The sequence below is a fragment of the Corvus cornix genome, chromosome 6 (genome assembly GCF_000738735.6).
Source record: "Corvus cornix cornix isolate S_Up_H32 chromosome 6, ASM73873v5, whole genome shotgun sequence".
NCBI classification, from domain to species: Eukaryota; Metazoa; Chordata; class Aves; order Passeriformes; family Corvidae; genus Corvus; species Corvus cornix.
In genome coordinates this window covers 677905-694111 of record NC_046336.1, presented here as the reverse complement: position 1 = coordinate 694111, position 16207 = coordinate 677905, and the positions used below count along the sequence as shown (strand labels likewise).

The 16207-nt window shown below is 52.3% G+C and overlaps 2 protein-coding genes across 29 annotated transcripts in view; one reads left to right on the top strand and one right to left on the bottom strand.

The window, feature by feature from the left end:
* Positions 1-71: 71 nt before the first annotated feature.
* Positions 72-7567, bottom strand: BNIP3 (BCL2 interacting protein 3). Its single transcript, XM_039554165.1, has 6 exons — positions 7473-7567; positions 4904-5087; positions 3780-3864; positions 1929-2035; positions 1688-1837; positions 72-1011 (listed from the first exon to the last, which is right to left on the bottom strand). Exons 1-6 carry the CDS (start codon positions 7507-7509, stop codon positions 960-962), a joined length of 615 nt encoding a protein of 204 aa, XP_039410099.1. The 5' UTR covers positions 7510-7567; the 3' UTR covers positions 72-959.
* Positions 7568-13058: 5491 nt separating this feature from the next.
* JAKMIP3 (Janus kinase and microtubule interacting protein 3) overlaps positions 13059-16207 on the top strand; it is a 51944-nt gene continuing 48795 nt past the window's right edge. For 14 of the 28 annotated variants that reach the window (XM_010408418.3, XM_039553947.1, XM_039553934.1 and 11 more), the window contains exon 1: positions 13061-13520. The gene's annotated coding sequence lies outside the window, so the exon portion shown is untranslated. Of the gene's footprint in view, positions 13528-16207 lie in introns of all 28 variants that reach the window. The other 14 variants (XM_039553946.1, XM_039553948.1, XM_039553945.1 and 11 more) reach the window with 4 other exon arrangements.

The window sequence follows — 16207 nt, the reverse complement described above, 5'->3', positions numbered from 1 at the left end:
AGGTGGAGGCCAAGAGCCTCATCAACCCCTTTCCGCTGTTACTGGAGAAAAAGGAATGAGGAAACTCTGAGTTCACCAGGAACCTTTTTATTTAAATATATAAAACATGGTATTTTGGCAAACATTCATTTTCCCATTAAATAAGGTAAAATCACTGAAGGGAAAGGCATTGCTTCAGTAAAAACCAAGGAGAAGCCACCCTGTGGTTCATCTGCCCAGGGCTGGGGTCAGGTGCAGACTTACATGGGACAGGTAAAGCCTGTGAAGCGACAGCCTGCGGTAGGTACAGCAGAGAACTTGGAGTAACTTCTAGGGGTTAAATAAATGTCCTGGCAAAAGCAGCTTTTAGTAGGCACTAAATCCAAATTCTACCTCTGAACTAGGACAAACGGATGGAGTTTTACCCATGTGCTCATCTCTCTTCCCACTGTGTCTCAACACTTTACACCTCCCACCGAAGTGAACTAAGCAACAACTACCAGAGGAAAAGCTGCCCCAGGGCCGGTGGCAGCCCCTGGGAACTCCCGTATCGATCTGTAAGGCCACTCGTAGTTTGGGCTAATCCCTCCCTGCGGGGACTGCAGGAGCAGTGCCAACGTTCCCACCCCGGCACAGGAACAGGAGCGGGCAGGATGGACACGGCCCAGCACAAGGGCTGCTGAAAGCTGGGATTGCTTTAAACATGGAGCTGCTCTACTTCTCAGGTACTTCACTACAAAGCACTAAGGGACATTACAGCATCTGCCACGTGCTCTAGGGATTGATCCAGCAGGGATTGATCCAGAAGGCTCTATGTGACACAGGAGCTCCAGCGTCTCCCTTCCCATTTTTAGACTAAACTAAAACAGGACACGGACAGGACACACACACAATGGCGCCACGACCAGCTCCCCCCTCCTCTGCACCTCCTGCGCTCCAGCTGAGTCTGCCTTGCTCCAACTCCTCCATCCCGGGTGCCTCTAGAAGGTGCTGCTGGAAGCTGTGGTGGTCAGGCGCCTCCCGATGTAAATCCTGCGGGGCAGAGCACACGGTCAGCCAGAGCTGCAGTTTCTACCAGGTCGCTGCCTCTGGAATTCCCAGCAGGAGCAGCACTGCCAGCTGTAACCAAACAGGGACAAAACTGCCCTGGAGCCCAGTCCCAGTGATTCTGCCCCTGCTCTGGCACTGCTCCCCAGCCCCAGGGCCAGCACATACCCCCCACACTGATGCTGGAAAGGAAACCTCCATCGTGTTTAATTGTCTCAGTCACATGTCCCCCATCCTTCCCAGGAGGGAATTTAAAAATATATTAAATAGTTTAAAATAATATTAAGTATTTTTAAATCTATCTCAGTGGAATTTTAAAATCTATTAAATATTAGCTATTTCCTTTGCTGATCTCCTAATTTTGAGATTAAGGGTCTCATCCAGCAGAGCCAAGTGTTGTGTGACTACAGTTCCAGTGTACAGAATTCCACATTTCCCTGGCCCTTGATTGTTCTGAGAAATTCCCAACCAGTGAGAAAATCAGAAAACTTCCACCATCCAGCAATACCACAGGCAGGAAGCACTTCCTGAATAACCATCTCTCCTCCTTCATGGAGAAAAGTTAACTCTTCTCTTGGGCAAAGAGGGAATTGGGAATCAGAATCAGGACTCAAAGAAAGCAGGTAAAAAAATCTGCTTTTTTTTTTCAATTGAACCTTACCCCAGTCCAATGGCCAGCAGGTGAGAGAGCAGCAGGGATGGGAGGAAAACCTTCAGGAATTCCGCAGAGAATATTCCCCCTTTCTTCATGACACTGGTGTTCCTCATGCTGAGCGTGGCTGTGCGCCGGGGGTGTTTGAAGAGGAATTCCCTGGATTTGGGGAAGAAATGGGAAGCGTGTGTTCAGGCCTGGAGAAGGAGAAGCTGCACAGAGCTCACCCAGCAGCTGTGCCAGCACTCACTTGGGTGGGATGTTCTCGGGCCGGCTGGACCAATCCCAGATCCAATCCGCGTTCTTCCTCAGCAGCCGCTCCACCTCCCTCCTCCTTTCCAGGAAATCCTCCTCAGACTGAAACCAAGAGCCACCACCATCAGACAGCACCCGGAGCCAGGACAGCTGAGAGCTGCCAGAGCTCCTGCTCTGCAGCCAGGACCACTGCCGAGGCCAGCTCTGACTCTCACCTTCCCACCCTTTCCCATGTCCCTTCCATGGAAGTGTTCACATCCCAGATCAAGATGGGGAGCAGGGAGATCCATCTTCAGAGTGGGATGTGAATAGCAAAGACCATATCCCATATCCCATATCCCATATCCCATACGTGCCTACAACAAGACTGCCCTGGCAGTGAAATCCCAGAGCCCAGCGTTTAATCCTCATGCACAGACCGAAAATATCCCCAGCTCCCAGCTCTGATGGACACTGGGCACAGGGATTCCTGCCTTACCCCAGCTCTGATGGACACTGGGCACAGGGATTCCTGCCTTATCCCAGCTCCCAGCTCTGATGGACACTGGGCACAGGGATTCCTGCCTTATCCCAGCCCCCAGCTCTGATGGACACTGGGCACAGGGATTCCTGCCTTACCCCAGCCCCCAGCTCTGATGGACACTGGGCACAGGGATTTCCTGCCCATGCTCAGAGCTGGCAGGTGTCACTGACTCCTTGTCCAGCTCCTGCAGGGAATAATTCCAGTCCCTGGGCCATCCTGGGCAGGCAGGTGGCCCTGGCCAGGTGTGTGCTCACAGAACAAGCCCCCCCAAGCCAGGCTTTGGTGCAGTTACAGCACAAACGCTGAGTAAGGGCAGAGCTCCTGGCTCAGCTCGGCTCCATTCCATGCAGCCAAGGCCTTGGGATAAAAATAGATCCTGCTCCCAGAATTCCAACAGCTCTTGATGCACAGACACAGGGGACAGAAATAAAACTGCCCAGGCAGCTGCAATTCTGATGGCTTTCTAACTTGGGGTTATTTCTTCTCAAAGTCTAAATAATGATCTTTAAACAGCTGAAGGGTGTTTCTGACAATATAAAAATAATCATTTCCAGTAATAATTAACTTGCAGTACCATATTTAGCTAGCCTAAAGCTGGGTCCTCAAGAGTCTGGCAGGAGTTGTAGAGAAGATGCAGAAAAATTCACTTCCTTGAAATACTTCCTTCCTCAAAATGTTTTGTAAGTGATTTTTTTCATATTAAAAGCTAATTTATTACACTGAAGACTTCCGATTTCAGCCTGTCATCCTGCAATAAACCCTGTATTGATAAAATATGGTCAATGTACGTCCTTTCCCCCACTCTCGTTTCAAATGTGTTTATTCACTTTCCTTGCAAGGTAAACACACCTACAAAATGAAATCAGAAAGAACAGGGAGTGTTCCAAAGCAGCATGTATTCAGGTTTGGTATTAATTGTTAGAACACCTGGAATCAAAGCTATGGCAGGGCTTGGAAATTGTGTATTTTTGGTGGTTTTGGCTGCCATGTTTAAGTGACTCTAGAAATTCTTGCTGCTGTCAAAATAACTTTTAAAATTCCTACTAAATTGGTGGAGGTGCATTTAAACATTGGTGGGGGATGTAGGAAATGTACCCAGTCAGCAGCCAAAGGGGGAGGGGAAATCCTTCTGAAAAATCTCAGTTACAGATTGGAAAGACCAAACCAAAACATCCCCACGTGTCAGGAGCAGACACAGCCAGCCCGGCCCTGCCAGGGCTACTGAGAGCTATGGAAGTCTCTGCTTTAGCAGCTTCCCCTGCTACTCCCCAGCAGCACAGAGAGCCAGAGCTCCCCTCTCCCACAGCAAGGTGAGGATTTTACCTGGAAGCTGTTCTTCTCCCCACTGCTGTGGCTCTCTACCTCCAGAGCTCTGTGACTGTCCTGGGGGGTCTGGGAGCGAGGAGGGCTGGAGCGAGACAGAAGCACAGGGAAGGAAGGGAGTGAAGCTTTCCGGGACACAGATCCTACAGCAGCAGCCACCCCGGGAGCTGCTGGGCTCGCTCTGCCCCGGAGTGCCCTGGCCACGAGCCAAGGGCTGCACAGGGCCGTGCTGCCACAGCCCAGCCACCACAGTCACACCAGTCACAGCTGATTCCCAACCCTCTGCCCACACTCCTGGTGGGGCCCGGGCACTTCCACAGACACAACAGGCAGCAAACTGGAGTGCAAGTGGGGTGTGGTTCGAATCCTGCCAGGCCAGGCAGTTCCACGTCCCGCTGTGGAGTTTGAGTCCTGGGGTTTGGGTTTTTCTAAATACGATTTAGGCTGGAGACCTCACAGTCCATCAAAATCCAATAAATGCATTAATAGCACTGCCTCACCACCTGCCCCAGGGCTGAGCTGTTGTGTGACACTCCTGGAAACCTGCTCTGGTTTCTCAACAAGGCACAGGACAGCTCTTCAGCCAGAAGCTGTCTGCCCCTCTCCCTGCCCCTCGTGTCCCAGGCAGCAGTGCCCAGAAGGACAGCACTGCCAGTGCCAGGCCTGACCCACAGCTGGCTCTGGAGCGTTCATTCCCCAGGAGGAGCTGCCTGCACACATTCCCAGGGGCAGGGCAGCTGCTGGGAGCCTCGGCAGGGACACAGCACAATCCCTCCGTGACATGGGAGGAGGATTCCGGAGTCAGCTTCCCTGTAACTCCCTCCCTGCAGGGCAGGCCTGATCCCAGCGCTGCTGTGGATTTAAACACCAACCTTTGCCAGAGAAGCGTCCCTCTGTGCGTCTGTGCACACACGTGTTCACGTGCAGACACACATGTACATCTCTAACACACTCCCCACGTGGGTGTGCGTGCATGCACACACACACAGGCATGGAAATACGCACACACACGGAAATACACTCGTGCACCGTTTCCACCTTTGCCTCTGGGCATCCAGCTGTCCTTGGGACCCCGTGGTGACCTTGGCAGGGCCCTCCCTGTGCCCGGCAGAGCTCCTGCTCACCTGTCACAGTGCGAGCTCTCCCTGGAGCTGCTCCTGCCCGACTCGTGCTGGGCGTCCAGCAGGATCTTCTCCATGTCCCCGTTGTGGATGGAGAGGGAGGCCGGCACCTGCTCCTGGCTCCCCGCAGAGACAGAGCTCCCACTGCCACTCCCATTGCTGCTGAAGTGCAGTTCCACCCAGGACCCTGCTCGGCAGAAAGGAGAGCTGAGCCCCAGGAACCTGAGGGGTTTGCTACGGGCATGCGAGCGACGACCCCGGGGCTGCTGCCTGGAATGATGCTGCAGGGACGCAGAGCCAGCCCTGCCTCCCAGCTCATAAACAGCAGGGAATGCAAAGTGCAGGGAGCGGGAGCGAGCTGGGAAGGCTCACGGGGCTGGGAAGCAGCTGCTCAGTACATTGTGTTTCTCTCTGCACATAGAGATCTTTTATGTCGGGATATATTCAGAATTCATTGTTCAACACAGGTGGCAGTCAAAATAATCTCAAGGACTTTTGCTGCCAAAGTTCAATTATTCATTTATTGAAATTATTTTGTGCTCCAGAGCCCAGGGACTGTCTTGTTCAGCCTTTTTTCAGTCCCATTTGTAGGTGTTGCTGTTAAGCAACAGCAGGAGTGTGGCAAGGGCTGTCATGGGTTTGCTCCTCGCAGTATATTTAACACGGTCACATGGGCTTTGTTTTCCTAAGGGAGGGAATAACAACTCCCTCCTGGGCAGGGACAGCTCACTGCAGGGCCTGGAGCTGTTCCCTCTCCTATAGAATCCTGGAATGGTTTGGGTAGGGAGGGAACTCAAAGCCCATCCAGTGCCACCCCTGCTACAGGCAGGGACACCTCCCACTGTGCCAGGCTGCTCCCAGCCCCAGTGTCCAGACTGGCCTTGGCCACTGCCAGGGATCCAGGGGCAGCCCCAGCTGCTCTGGGCACCCTGTGCCAGGGCCTGCCCACCCTCCCAGGGAACAATTCCTGCCCAATCTCCCATCCAGCCCTGCCCTCTGGCACTGGGAAGCCATTCCCTGTGTCCTGGCACTCCAGCCCCCTGTAAATGAGCTCAGGGAACAGAAAACACCTGAATTACACAAATGCCAGAGGAACCCTGCTGTGGAACACGTGTGGCCCAGCCACAGGAGTGCACAGGGAACAGAGCAGTGAGGACAGCAGGAACTCCCCGAATTCTGGGGAAGGATGTCTAAGGAATAAGGAGGGAAAGGAAGAGACGCAGGTAGTGGTGCTTGGGCTGTTCCTGCCCGCTGGGCACAGCTCGGGGAATGAAGCCACAGCAGGAACAGCTTGAGCTGCAGGTCTGCAAGGTCCCTTCCCAGCCATCCATGGCTGAAGGAGCAGCATCACAGGAATGCAGGTGGGGAGAAGCCAGTGCAGGGATTTAGTGTGAAGCAGGAACATCAGACGAGCAAAGATATCCCAGATATCCTGCCTGGGAGGAGACTGAGGGCTCCAAAATTAAATGGGAACAGCACAAAACCAAACTGCCTCACGGCCATGAATAACACGAGTATCTCCCTTCTAAATACAGAAACCACCATCTGGACAGCCAAGGTACCACACAACCTGCTGGATAAAAACATTCCAGGCCACCGAGTTTGGAACAGACACTTTTCTTCAAAAACCCTTTTCCTTCACAGCTGGTTTGTTGTTGTTTGGGTTTGTCTGGGAATTTTCCCCTCCACATGACAGTGCCTGGTATGTGGCAGGGACTGTGTTTAGAGCCAGACAAATCCTTCCCTACCCTTTCCCCCGAAATTTATGGAAGCTCAAGCTGTTATCAAAGAACGATCACAACCACTAGAGCTCAAGTTAAGACTTTATCTGCTGAAATCTTACTGGGTTCAGTGCTGGGAATGCAGGATAAAGCAGGGAGAGGATTGGGATTACAGCAGCAAGAGGACAACAGATGTAGTTTACAATTTTCCCTTTTTTTCCTTTTTTTGGACACTCCTCAGAGTAAGGCTGTGCTGGAGCACATGGAACGGGCTGTGATCATCATTTAAAGATAGAAGAACCCGTGTTTTCACGCAGCTGGAAATACAAACAGGCGACAGCCCACGAGAGGCGATGCAGCCCGGACAGGGGAGTGACGGGGACGGGCTCAGGACAGAGGATCCTACACGGCATCCCAGCCCAGGACACAGGTGCGAGCACAGACCAGCATCACCAAGTACTGGATCAGCACTGGAAAGCTTCATTTCCTTAAGATACAGCTTTCAGTGCTTGAAATAAAGACGGGGAATGCCACAGAGAGTGAGAATGTCCCCATGAATCGCTACAATCACCGTGCCAATCCCACTATTTGTGGCTGCGCTCGGATTTTTCCCTTTCCCGGCGAATTTGGTGCTATGTAACACCTGGTCCCTACGACGGACCCGATCCCTCCTCACAGGCACATCCACCTGCCCTCCTCCCTGGGACAAGGGGGGATGGACACGCACTGCAGCGCACTCACCTACCACAATATCGAATATCGCGACCTAGACGGGACCCGCGCTGGCGCAACCCGCAGCGCCCGGGCAGCGGCGCGCCCCCGGCCCCCAGCCCGAGCCCCGCTGGCCTTACCCTGCAGGTTCTCCTCCTGCGGGCTCTGTCGCGACATGGCGGGCGGGCGGCGGGGCACGCACTGACCGCGACACCGCCCGCGCGCGCCCGCCGCGCCGCCCGCCGTGACGTCAGCGCCGCGCCGCCCTCCCATTGGCCCGCGCGGCGGGGCGGGGCGGGGGGCGCGCGCTCCCACAGCGCCCCCGGGGCCGCCATGATGGCGGGGCCGGCCTGGGGAGAAACGGGACAGCGGGGATGGGGACAGGGGGACAGCGGGGATGGGGACAGCGGGGATGGGGACAGGGGGATAGGGACAGCGGGGGATGGGGACAGGGGGACAGCGGGATGGGGACAGGGGGATGGGGACAGCGGGGATGGGGACAGCGGGACAGCGGGGATGGGGACAGGCGGGATGGGGACAGCGGGGATGGGGACAGCGGGACAGCGGGGATGGCTCCAGTGGGACAGCGGGGATGGCTCCAGTGGGACAGCGGGGATGGGGACAGCGGGACAGCCCTCATGGCCCCGCGGGGAATCCCTCGCCCTCCCGCTGTCCGCCCCGCACGGCGCCGCAGAGTCGCACGGGGCACTCGGACACGGGGGGGATTTCGGAGGAGACGCGTCGGGTTGCAAAATCACAACTTGTGGCCGCTGAGCCAGCCCTGACGGCGAATGGTACATGGCCTTAAAATAGATAAGACTCACAGAATGGGAAGGGGCCCACAAGTATCATCGAGTCCAACTCAGCCCTGCTCAGAATACCCCCAAGAAAATTAATAAATAATAAAAAATAAATGATAAATAAATCTTCTCCTTTTGGTCTTTTAGTTGATTTGATGCCATCAGAGCTCTCAACAGCAGGAACCACTTAACTTGTGTTGTCATCTGAAAGCAGATACTGATTCACTGCTGGGACTTTATAAAGACAAATGCATAAAACCTGATTTTCTTTAGCCAAAGTACAACTTAATTAAAGTATGCAGGCTTTTTGTCTTGGCTGGAATTGTTTTCACTTGTGCCTTTCTGCAGCCAAGTCACAAAGCCCAGTGAAATACATCATTAAATTGTCCGTGAGTTACTGCAATAGTGAGGAATATTGCCTTATACCTTCCCAGAAGGACAAGGTCAGGATGTTGTGGATGTGGGCATTGCACTCTGCATAGCTGACGGATTGTTGGATAAAGACGAGGAATGGTTTAGCCCATGAAGACATTTTCAGAGTCAGTTCTCCAGCTTTTAGTCATCCTTAACACACCATTTTTCACACCTCAGTCTTAGGCCTCCTGGGACTTTAGTTTATGGCCAGACATAAACAAGAAATTTCATTTCAATAGGAAGAAGTTCTTTCCATGGAGGGGCAGAGCCCTGGAACAGCTGCCCAGGGAGGGGCTGGAGTCTCCCTCTCCAGAGACATCCCAAACCCTCCTGGACACGTTCCTGTGTCACCTGCTCCAGGTGACCCTGCCTGGGCAGCGCCCTGAACTGGGTGATCTCTAGAGATCCCCTCCAACCCCAGCTATTCTGGGATTCTGTAACAGAGAGCTGTAAGTGGGACCTTATTCTTCCTTTCCATAGAATCCCAGACGGGTTTGGGCTGGAAGGGGCCGTAAGCACCATGTTAGTTGCTCCAAGCCCCAATGTCCAGCCTGGCCTTGGACACTTCCAGGGATCCAGGGGCAGCCACGGCTTCTCTGGGCACCCTGTGCCAGGGCCTGCCCACCCTGGCAGGGAAGGATTTGTCCCTGTATAACCTCAGGGCAACTCTCCAGGCTCCCGGGGCAGAGGCCCTGGCAGCCTCACAGGTGGGCTCAGACGTTCTGCTCGCAGGTGGGCAGGCACAGTGAGCGATCATGTGCATAGATCCTCTCAGAGATCTGCCCCTCCAAGCATGGAGTGTCTAAATTATCTTCCCTTGTGCCCAAGCAGAGAAAATCTGCAGAGAAAATTGTATTTTGTTTGGATCATTAAAAACCAGTTCTGTTCTACGAAGGAACTTAGGGAAGAACGTTCCGGGGCAGAACAAAACACCTACTGTATCTGGCTGACTGTCCGAGGAGCAGGCTCCTCGTGTCGGTGTGTTCATTCCCGCTGTGCCCCGCTCCCTGCTCATCCTGCAGTGCTCTGCTGCTCTCTGCTGCCCACCAGCCTCCCCTCCTCCGGGCACGGAATACGGGGCCGCTCCTCGGGAAGGTACAGCAAGGTCTCCCTCCCAGGAATGTGCTCCTGTCCCCCGTCAGTACTAATCTGGGTGTGGGAGGAACGGGAGGCTCAGCACTGTGGTCACATAACAAGGGCTGCCTGGCCCAGGAGGGACGTGGGGATCACAGAATCATGGAATCACAGAATCCCAGAAGGGTTTGGGTTGGAAGGGACCTCAAAGCCCATCCAGTGCCACCCCTGCCATGGCAGGGACATCTTCCACTGTCCCAGGCTGCTCCCAGCCCCAATGTCCAGCCTGGCCTTGGGCACTGCCAGGGATCCAGCCACACATTCTCTCTCATCAGTCATTGGGTGAATGATTTTATTTTCATGTAAAATTTGATGGCAAAAAGTTCGGGGTAATTGACAGAAACACTCTATGCTGTGATCAGGAAAAATTGTAAATTTTCCTGTTGTTGGATGAAGTCTTTGCAAGGTTATCGATTTGTTACACTGCGATCCTCTGCACAGCTGGGACTCACTCTAATCTTATTTACTTGCATGTCACAGACCAATCATGTATTGATTAATTCCTTTTAAGCCAGAGACAGTGACCCGTCTCCTGCACAGACTAACAAAGGCGATGATTTGGGTACGAAGTCACGCTTGCTGCTCAGACAGCTTCAACTTTGTGTTTGGTTTTCAGCCTGTGGGTTGGCCTGACATGAGGGCTCAGCCCAGTTGTGAGGGACAGGTATTTCAGGCATTGCACAGAAATTGTTTGCAATCCCAAACTGGTGATAAACTTGCATTAGTTTAAAAACTGAGAGTATTCATTGAAGTTTTTTTTGGCTTCTTACTAATAAAAATCAAAGTAATCTACCCTCTTCCTAGCAGCACAGTGTAAGACAGCGGGAATTTCAGGACCGATTTGGGAAAATGTGCCTACAACTCCCTGGCAGGAGGGGGCAGCCGGGGGGTCGGGCTCTGCTGGCAGGGAACAGGGACAGGAGGAGAGGGAACGGCCTCAGGCTGGGCCAGGGCAGGCTCAGGGTGGGCAGCAGCAGGAATTTCCCCAGGGTGCTCAGGGATTGGAAGGAGGTTTGGAGTGCCCATCCCTGGAGGTGTCCAGGGAAGGGCTGGAGGTGGCATTCAGGGCTCTGGGCTAGGGACAAGGTGGGCATGGGGCACAGCTGGGACTCGATGGGCTGGGAGGGCTTTTCTAACCCAAATGATTTGGTGAGTCCCTGATTTTTGCTCACCTGTGCAGACACAGGTCTCAAACCCTGCTGAAATCTGAGCACTTCCTGTCTCCATTGCACCCAGGCTGGTCATTAACTTTCCTGGCTGCCTCTGGAAATTGAACCATATGTGTATTTCATGGTGTGCATTTCTTGGAATAAGGTTCATCATTAACCACCCAGCTGCTCTGGCTCCCTTCTGAGCTGCTCCTGCTTTCCCGGGCTGTTGACGTGGGGCAGTAGAAGGTGTCCCTGCCCACAGCAGGGGTGGAATGGGATGAGCTTTAAGGTCTCTTCCAGCCCAAACCCTTCTGTGATTTTCTGATTCTGTGCTTTTGTTCTGTTTGGAGAGCTAATAAAGAAGCCGTGTCCACGGTGTGGCTGCTGCCGTGGCAGGGCTGTGCTGAGTGTCCTGGGCCGTGTCTGTCACGTTCCTCAGGAGCCCCCGCACACTTTGTGCCCTGTTTCTGTGGTGGCTGCACAGGGGGATCCCTGCCTGCCCTGCTGCTCAGTGTCACAGTGAGCTCAGAACCGTCTGCTGGCACAGCTGAAAGGGGGCACAAACCAGGTTTAAACCAAACCTAGGGTGCTGCTGGTTTGCTTTTCAGTCTTACAGTGGAAGAAACTCTGACCACTTCCAGTGTGAATCAGAAAAGCAGAGCATGAAAATTCTTTCAGCTCTTCTTTACGTACTAACTTTAAGTTTTTAAAGTCCGTTCCCATTTTTGTACAGCTCAGCCCATGGAAGTTGCCAGAGGAATGCTTGTCCTGAGCACCTGCCAGCTGAAAAACAAACCCCAGTTCTTCAAGTGATGCAAACCATTGCTGGGCTCTTGCTGTAGGTTGGTTACAACACTGCCTGCAACGTGACTTGTTTTGCTTACAAACTCCCACAAAGTGTTGCAATTCAGTTCTAAAAATAGAAAATAGTTTTATTTATCCCAAAGCTGTCGTTGTCACAGCTCTCAGAGCCACAGCCAGTCCTGCTGTCTCCAAGTGCCTCTGCATGTCCCTTTGGCAAAGGATAACTGAACCACTGAGCAGGGAAGAGGCAGGAGAAACACAGCATTGGTTATCCACAAACACAGGAACAGGTTTCTAAGGAATCTGGGTGGCAGTCACATGTTTCTTGTCCTGCACAGTCATGAGTTTTGGATGGAGGGAAAATGAAGATTTTCAGTGGAAAGTTCCAGATACTTAGCTATTGTTTAAGGGGAAAAAAACCCCAGACCCTCCTTTCTAAAACTGAGACTGTGCTCCAGGGGAGGTTTCTGCTTCCCAGCCCTGCACTCAGATCCCTGTGTCATTCCTGTCAGCAGTTCATGGATATACACTGGGAACAGTTCCCAGTCTTCTTCCCAGTCTTCACTGTTCCTCATGTTAGGAAGACACAAAATCAAACAAATATGCCCTATTTCATCTTTGCTTATAGAGAACTCTGTGGTGTGGGGATGTTAGAAGTATCTAGTACCCAAATGCATTTATTTTATGTGTATTTGTGATTCATTTCGATAGAAAAGGGAACTTTCAGTGGGCGAGTGTGAATATTGGCAATGGTATTTCCTCAGGTATGAGGAGCAGTGGGACACAGCACACTGGGCGTTACAGACCTGCTTTATATCAGTGGATTTTAGTCCTCATTTCGTACCTTACAGGGCTTTGGAACAACACCTGCCTTTTCCCAACTTCCCACCACTCCCACGTGACTTCAGAGCATGCTGGTACCCAGGAATGCCATTCCCATAGGAGATAAACCCCACTGCCTGGCCCTGCACTTCCAGTGTGGATTTCCATAGAACATGGACCTGCTGAAGTGAGTCCAGAGCAGCCCCTCTGCCCTGGAGTCAGGCTGGGAGAGCTGGGGGGCTCACCTGGAGAGGAGAAGGCTCCAGGGAGAGCTCAGAGCCCCTTGCAGGGCCTAAAGGGGCTCCAGGAGAGCTGGAGAGGGACTGGGGACAAGGCATGCAGGGACAGGACACAGGGAATGGCTTCCCAGTGCCACAGGGCAGTGCTGGATGGGATATTGGGCAGGAATTGTTCCCTGTGAGGGTGGGCAGGCCCTGGCACAGGGTGCCCAGAGCAGCTGGGGCTGCCCCTGGATCCCTGGCAGTGCCCAAGGCCAGGCTGGACATTGGGGCTGGGAGCAGCCTGGGACAGTGGGAGGTGTCCCTGCCCATGGCAGGGCTGGCACTGGATGGGCTTTGAGCTCCCTTGCAACCCAGAACAGCCTGTGATTCCATGATTCTACAGCTTGATCCCATCCCCTTTGCTAGGAGCAAGTGCAAAGGCTGGCAGCTGTTTTAAATCCAGATGCCCTTCAATCCCTCCCTGCCCGTTTCAGCGGTGCAGCCCTGCCCGAGCAGCAGCTCCGAGCGGGCTCCAGCTGTGCTGGATGCAGAGCTTTGCCTTCCTCCTTCAGCTGGAAATGCCGATCCTCGCAGGCGCCGGGCGGAGCGCGGGCCCTGAGCGCCGGCGGAGCGGGTTTCCAGCAGCATCCTCGGCGCGGCTCGGCAAGGGAGGGCTCTGGAGGCAGGAGCGCTGCTGACGTGCTGCCGGAGCTGCAGCGGCTCCGCAATGGCTGAGGCTGCCGGCACTGGGCTCAGCCCGCCGCCCCGCAGCGCCCGGACCCCGCAGCCTGCCGGGGAAACCTGTCCTTAGCTCCGCCGCCTGCTCGGATCCGCGCTCGGGGGTACGTGGTGAGCACATTTTACTCTACGCTTGGGGGATTTTTAGTATTTTTTATTTTATTTTCCTTCTCTGTCCTCTCAGTGCTTCCCTGGACCAATCGATGCATCACTCCTCCTCTGATCCCACTGTTAGAGGACAGAGAGGGAAAACAGAAGCGTATATAGCAGGGATGGTTTATTTGTTTTTAGCCTTTTGCAGTGTGAATCGTAAAAATCGCTTTAAATTTGTCTGCTCGAGCAGCCTACAGGTTTTATCTGAAGTGCGCTGCAGGCAGGGACCGGCTCTCCCTCGGCGTGTGGCATGAGGGAGTGAGTGAGGTTTCTGCCTACCTGTGCTCCTGAATGAGTGTGCTCCCTCGTTAGTGCCTACCTATGCTCCTTAATTAGTGCCTACCTGTGCTTATTAATCAGTGCCTACCTGTGTTATGTATTTATAAATACGGGCATCATGTGTGATAGACAGACAGACAGATTTGTTGCACATGACCCGTCTGCTGCCTAAAGACTTTGTAGGCTCCATTTTCAAATGTGTTGTTTGGCATTCTGTGTTTGAGGTTATTTCCCCCCCTTTTCCCTTCGGTGTGCTTATAACCATGGCTCTGATTTGCAAAGCTTTGCTCTCGGGTGCCAGGAAGGGGATGGCTCTGCCTGGCACTGGGGCCCAGCTGCACCTTCCTGCTCTGTTTATTCCTCAGGATTTTATGGAGTCTCTGTCGCGTGTGATGCAGTTGAAATGCCAGGGTCAGTGATTGCTGCTGAATCTCCTCTGCAGCTGTAAATGTTGGTGTTTGGGGTAATCCACGCCCTGATGAATCGCTGTGACAAATAATCTGTCTCTGTGCTCATCGAGGAACTGATTCCAGCATTTCCTGTTTGCTGAACTCCATGCACTGCATGTCTCAGAACTGCTTCCCAGGACAATCCTGTTCTCATCGGGAAATCACTCTCCCCGTTCCTGGAAGTGTCCAAGGCCAGGCTGGACAGGGCTTGGAGCAACCTGGCATAGTGGCAGGTGTCCCTGTCCACGGTAGGGGGTAGAATGGGATGAGCTTTAAGGTCCTCACAACCCAAACCAGTCTGGGCTTTTGATTCTATTCTGTGCTATTTAACCTAAAAAAATAAAGTTCTGTCATTTTTCTTTCCCAGCTGCCTGCTCCCTCAATCATTTTAAATGTAATTTATCTCATCCAGATTCCTTTTCCTTTCAGTTCATGGGATGCCTCTAATGACACCGTTAAAAATGCAGACAGAAATTAGAAAACACACTGGAGTTGGGTTGACTTTTGCCTGTTATTTCTCACAATGTGATACATCCAGAGAAATGTGTCTAGTACAAAATAATAATTTCCTGGCAGGAGAGACTCACAGCTGTCAGCCTGGGCTCTCAGCTGACATGCAGCATCCTTAACCTGCCACCTCTCTGCACTTGGGCTCCTCTCTCTGCCTAAGGGCTTGCTGGGTGCTTAACGTATGCTCAGAAACTGGAAGTTTCTCAGGGACTGGCGATTACTTTGCTTTGCAGTGAATTTTCTGTCTGGTTTGTGTTGGCTCTTCGCAGCTATCTGATTCATAACCCCTTGTTCCTCACCTGCAAGTATCAGACTGGTAGGAGTTTTAGTGTTTGTAGAGGTGATTAAAAGGCCAATGGCACCAGTGCGAGGCCACAAGAATGGCCTGACCAGAGGAAGGTGCATTTGTCACCAGGGCCCTGATGGAGAAAATAACACCCCACTTGAATAAGGCTTTGAAGAACGTGCTGAAGGCTCGTGGCTTGTCTTGACAAATACCAGTCTGGGATATATTTGTGGAACTGTGTGCCCGTAAATCCTTCCCTTGGTATATGCTCAGTTGTCAACACCTCCCACGTGGTGAAGTTTCACCAGTGCACTGTCAGTTTACATGAAGAGTAAAACTTTGCTTCACTTTTTTTTTTTCCTAAAATGCATCTCTAAAATATTACTTTTTATTGCAGATGGCTTGAATTCAAAGTAGCATCAGCAAATGAATGTTAACAAGTGAAGGCCTTTAAATAATGATCTTTAACATCTTCCCTTAAAGCATGTGTTCTCAGCTTGTCACCTTCTGTGCTGCAGCTCTTCATGTATGATCAGGAACAGAGGCTCAGCTTAAATGGAAAAATAATTTAAAAAGCAAGTCCTGAAAATTTTACACATCCTGGTTGACTGGGATGTAGGATTCAAACCCATGCAACCACTCTGGGAGCGAGACTCTAACAGGACTGAGCAATTTTAAGACACATAACAGCATTTGTATGAATATATTTTATGGTAAAAGCAGACAAATATTAGCCAATACTTCAGAAATCCAAATGAAATCACCCCTGCGATGCTGTCTTTATTTGCCCACAGTGGGCCAGGGGCATGTACCTGCATGCAAAGGAGAAGGGAGCCTCCTCATCCCCAGAGCATCGAGTGATGGCTGCTATTAGTGGCAAAATGCTAATCCATTTCTACCAATCATTTAAGCTGGAAATGTAATTCCTGATTTTCCTTTGCCAATTACAGCCAAATGTGCCATGCCCAAATAAACCCCCAAAGGTCTCAGGAATTGAGTAGAGTTCTGTAGAAATGATTCTAATGGAGAATGACATCCCGGTAGATTTTTGAAAATCTCTCCAGTCCTGTGCAGACCCGCAGTTATTTCCAGGCACATGTGATCAGGGATTTGT

Coding starts and splice junctions, on each gene's coding strand:
- BNIP3 (XM_039554165.1), bottom strand. CDS start 7,509: ATGTCGCGACAGAGCCCGCAGGAGGAGAACCTGCAGG. Junction 2,036..3,779: donor GGGAGAAGAACAGCTTCCAG/GTAAAATCCTCA, acceptor TCTTGGTTTCAG/TCTGAGGAGGATTTCCTGGA. Junction 1,838..1,928: donor CCCGAGAACATCCCACCCAA/GTGAGTGCTGGC, acceptor CCCCAAATCCAG/GGAATTCCTCTTCAAACACC.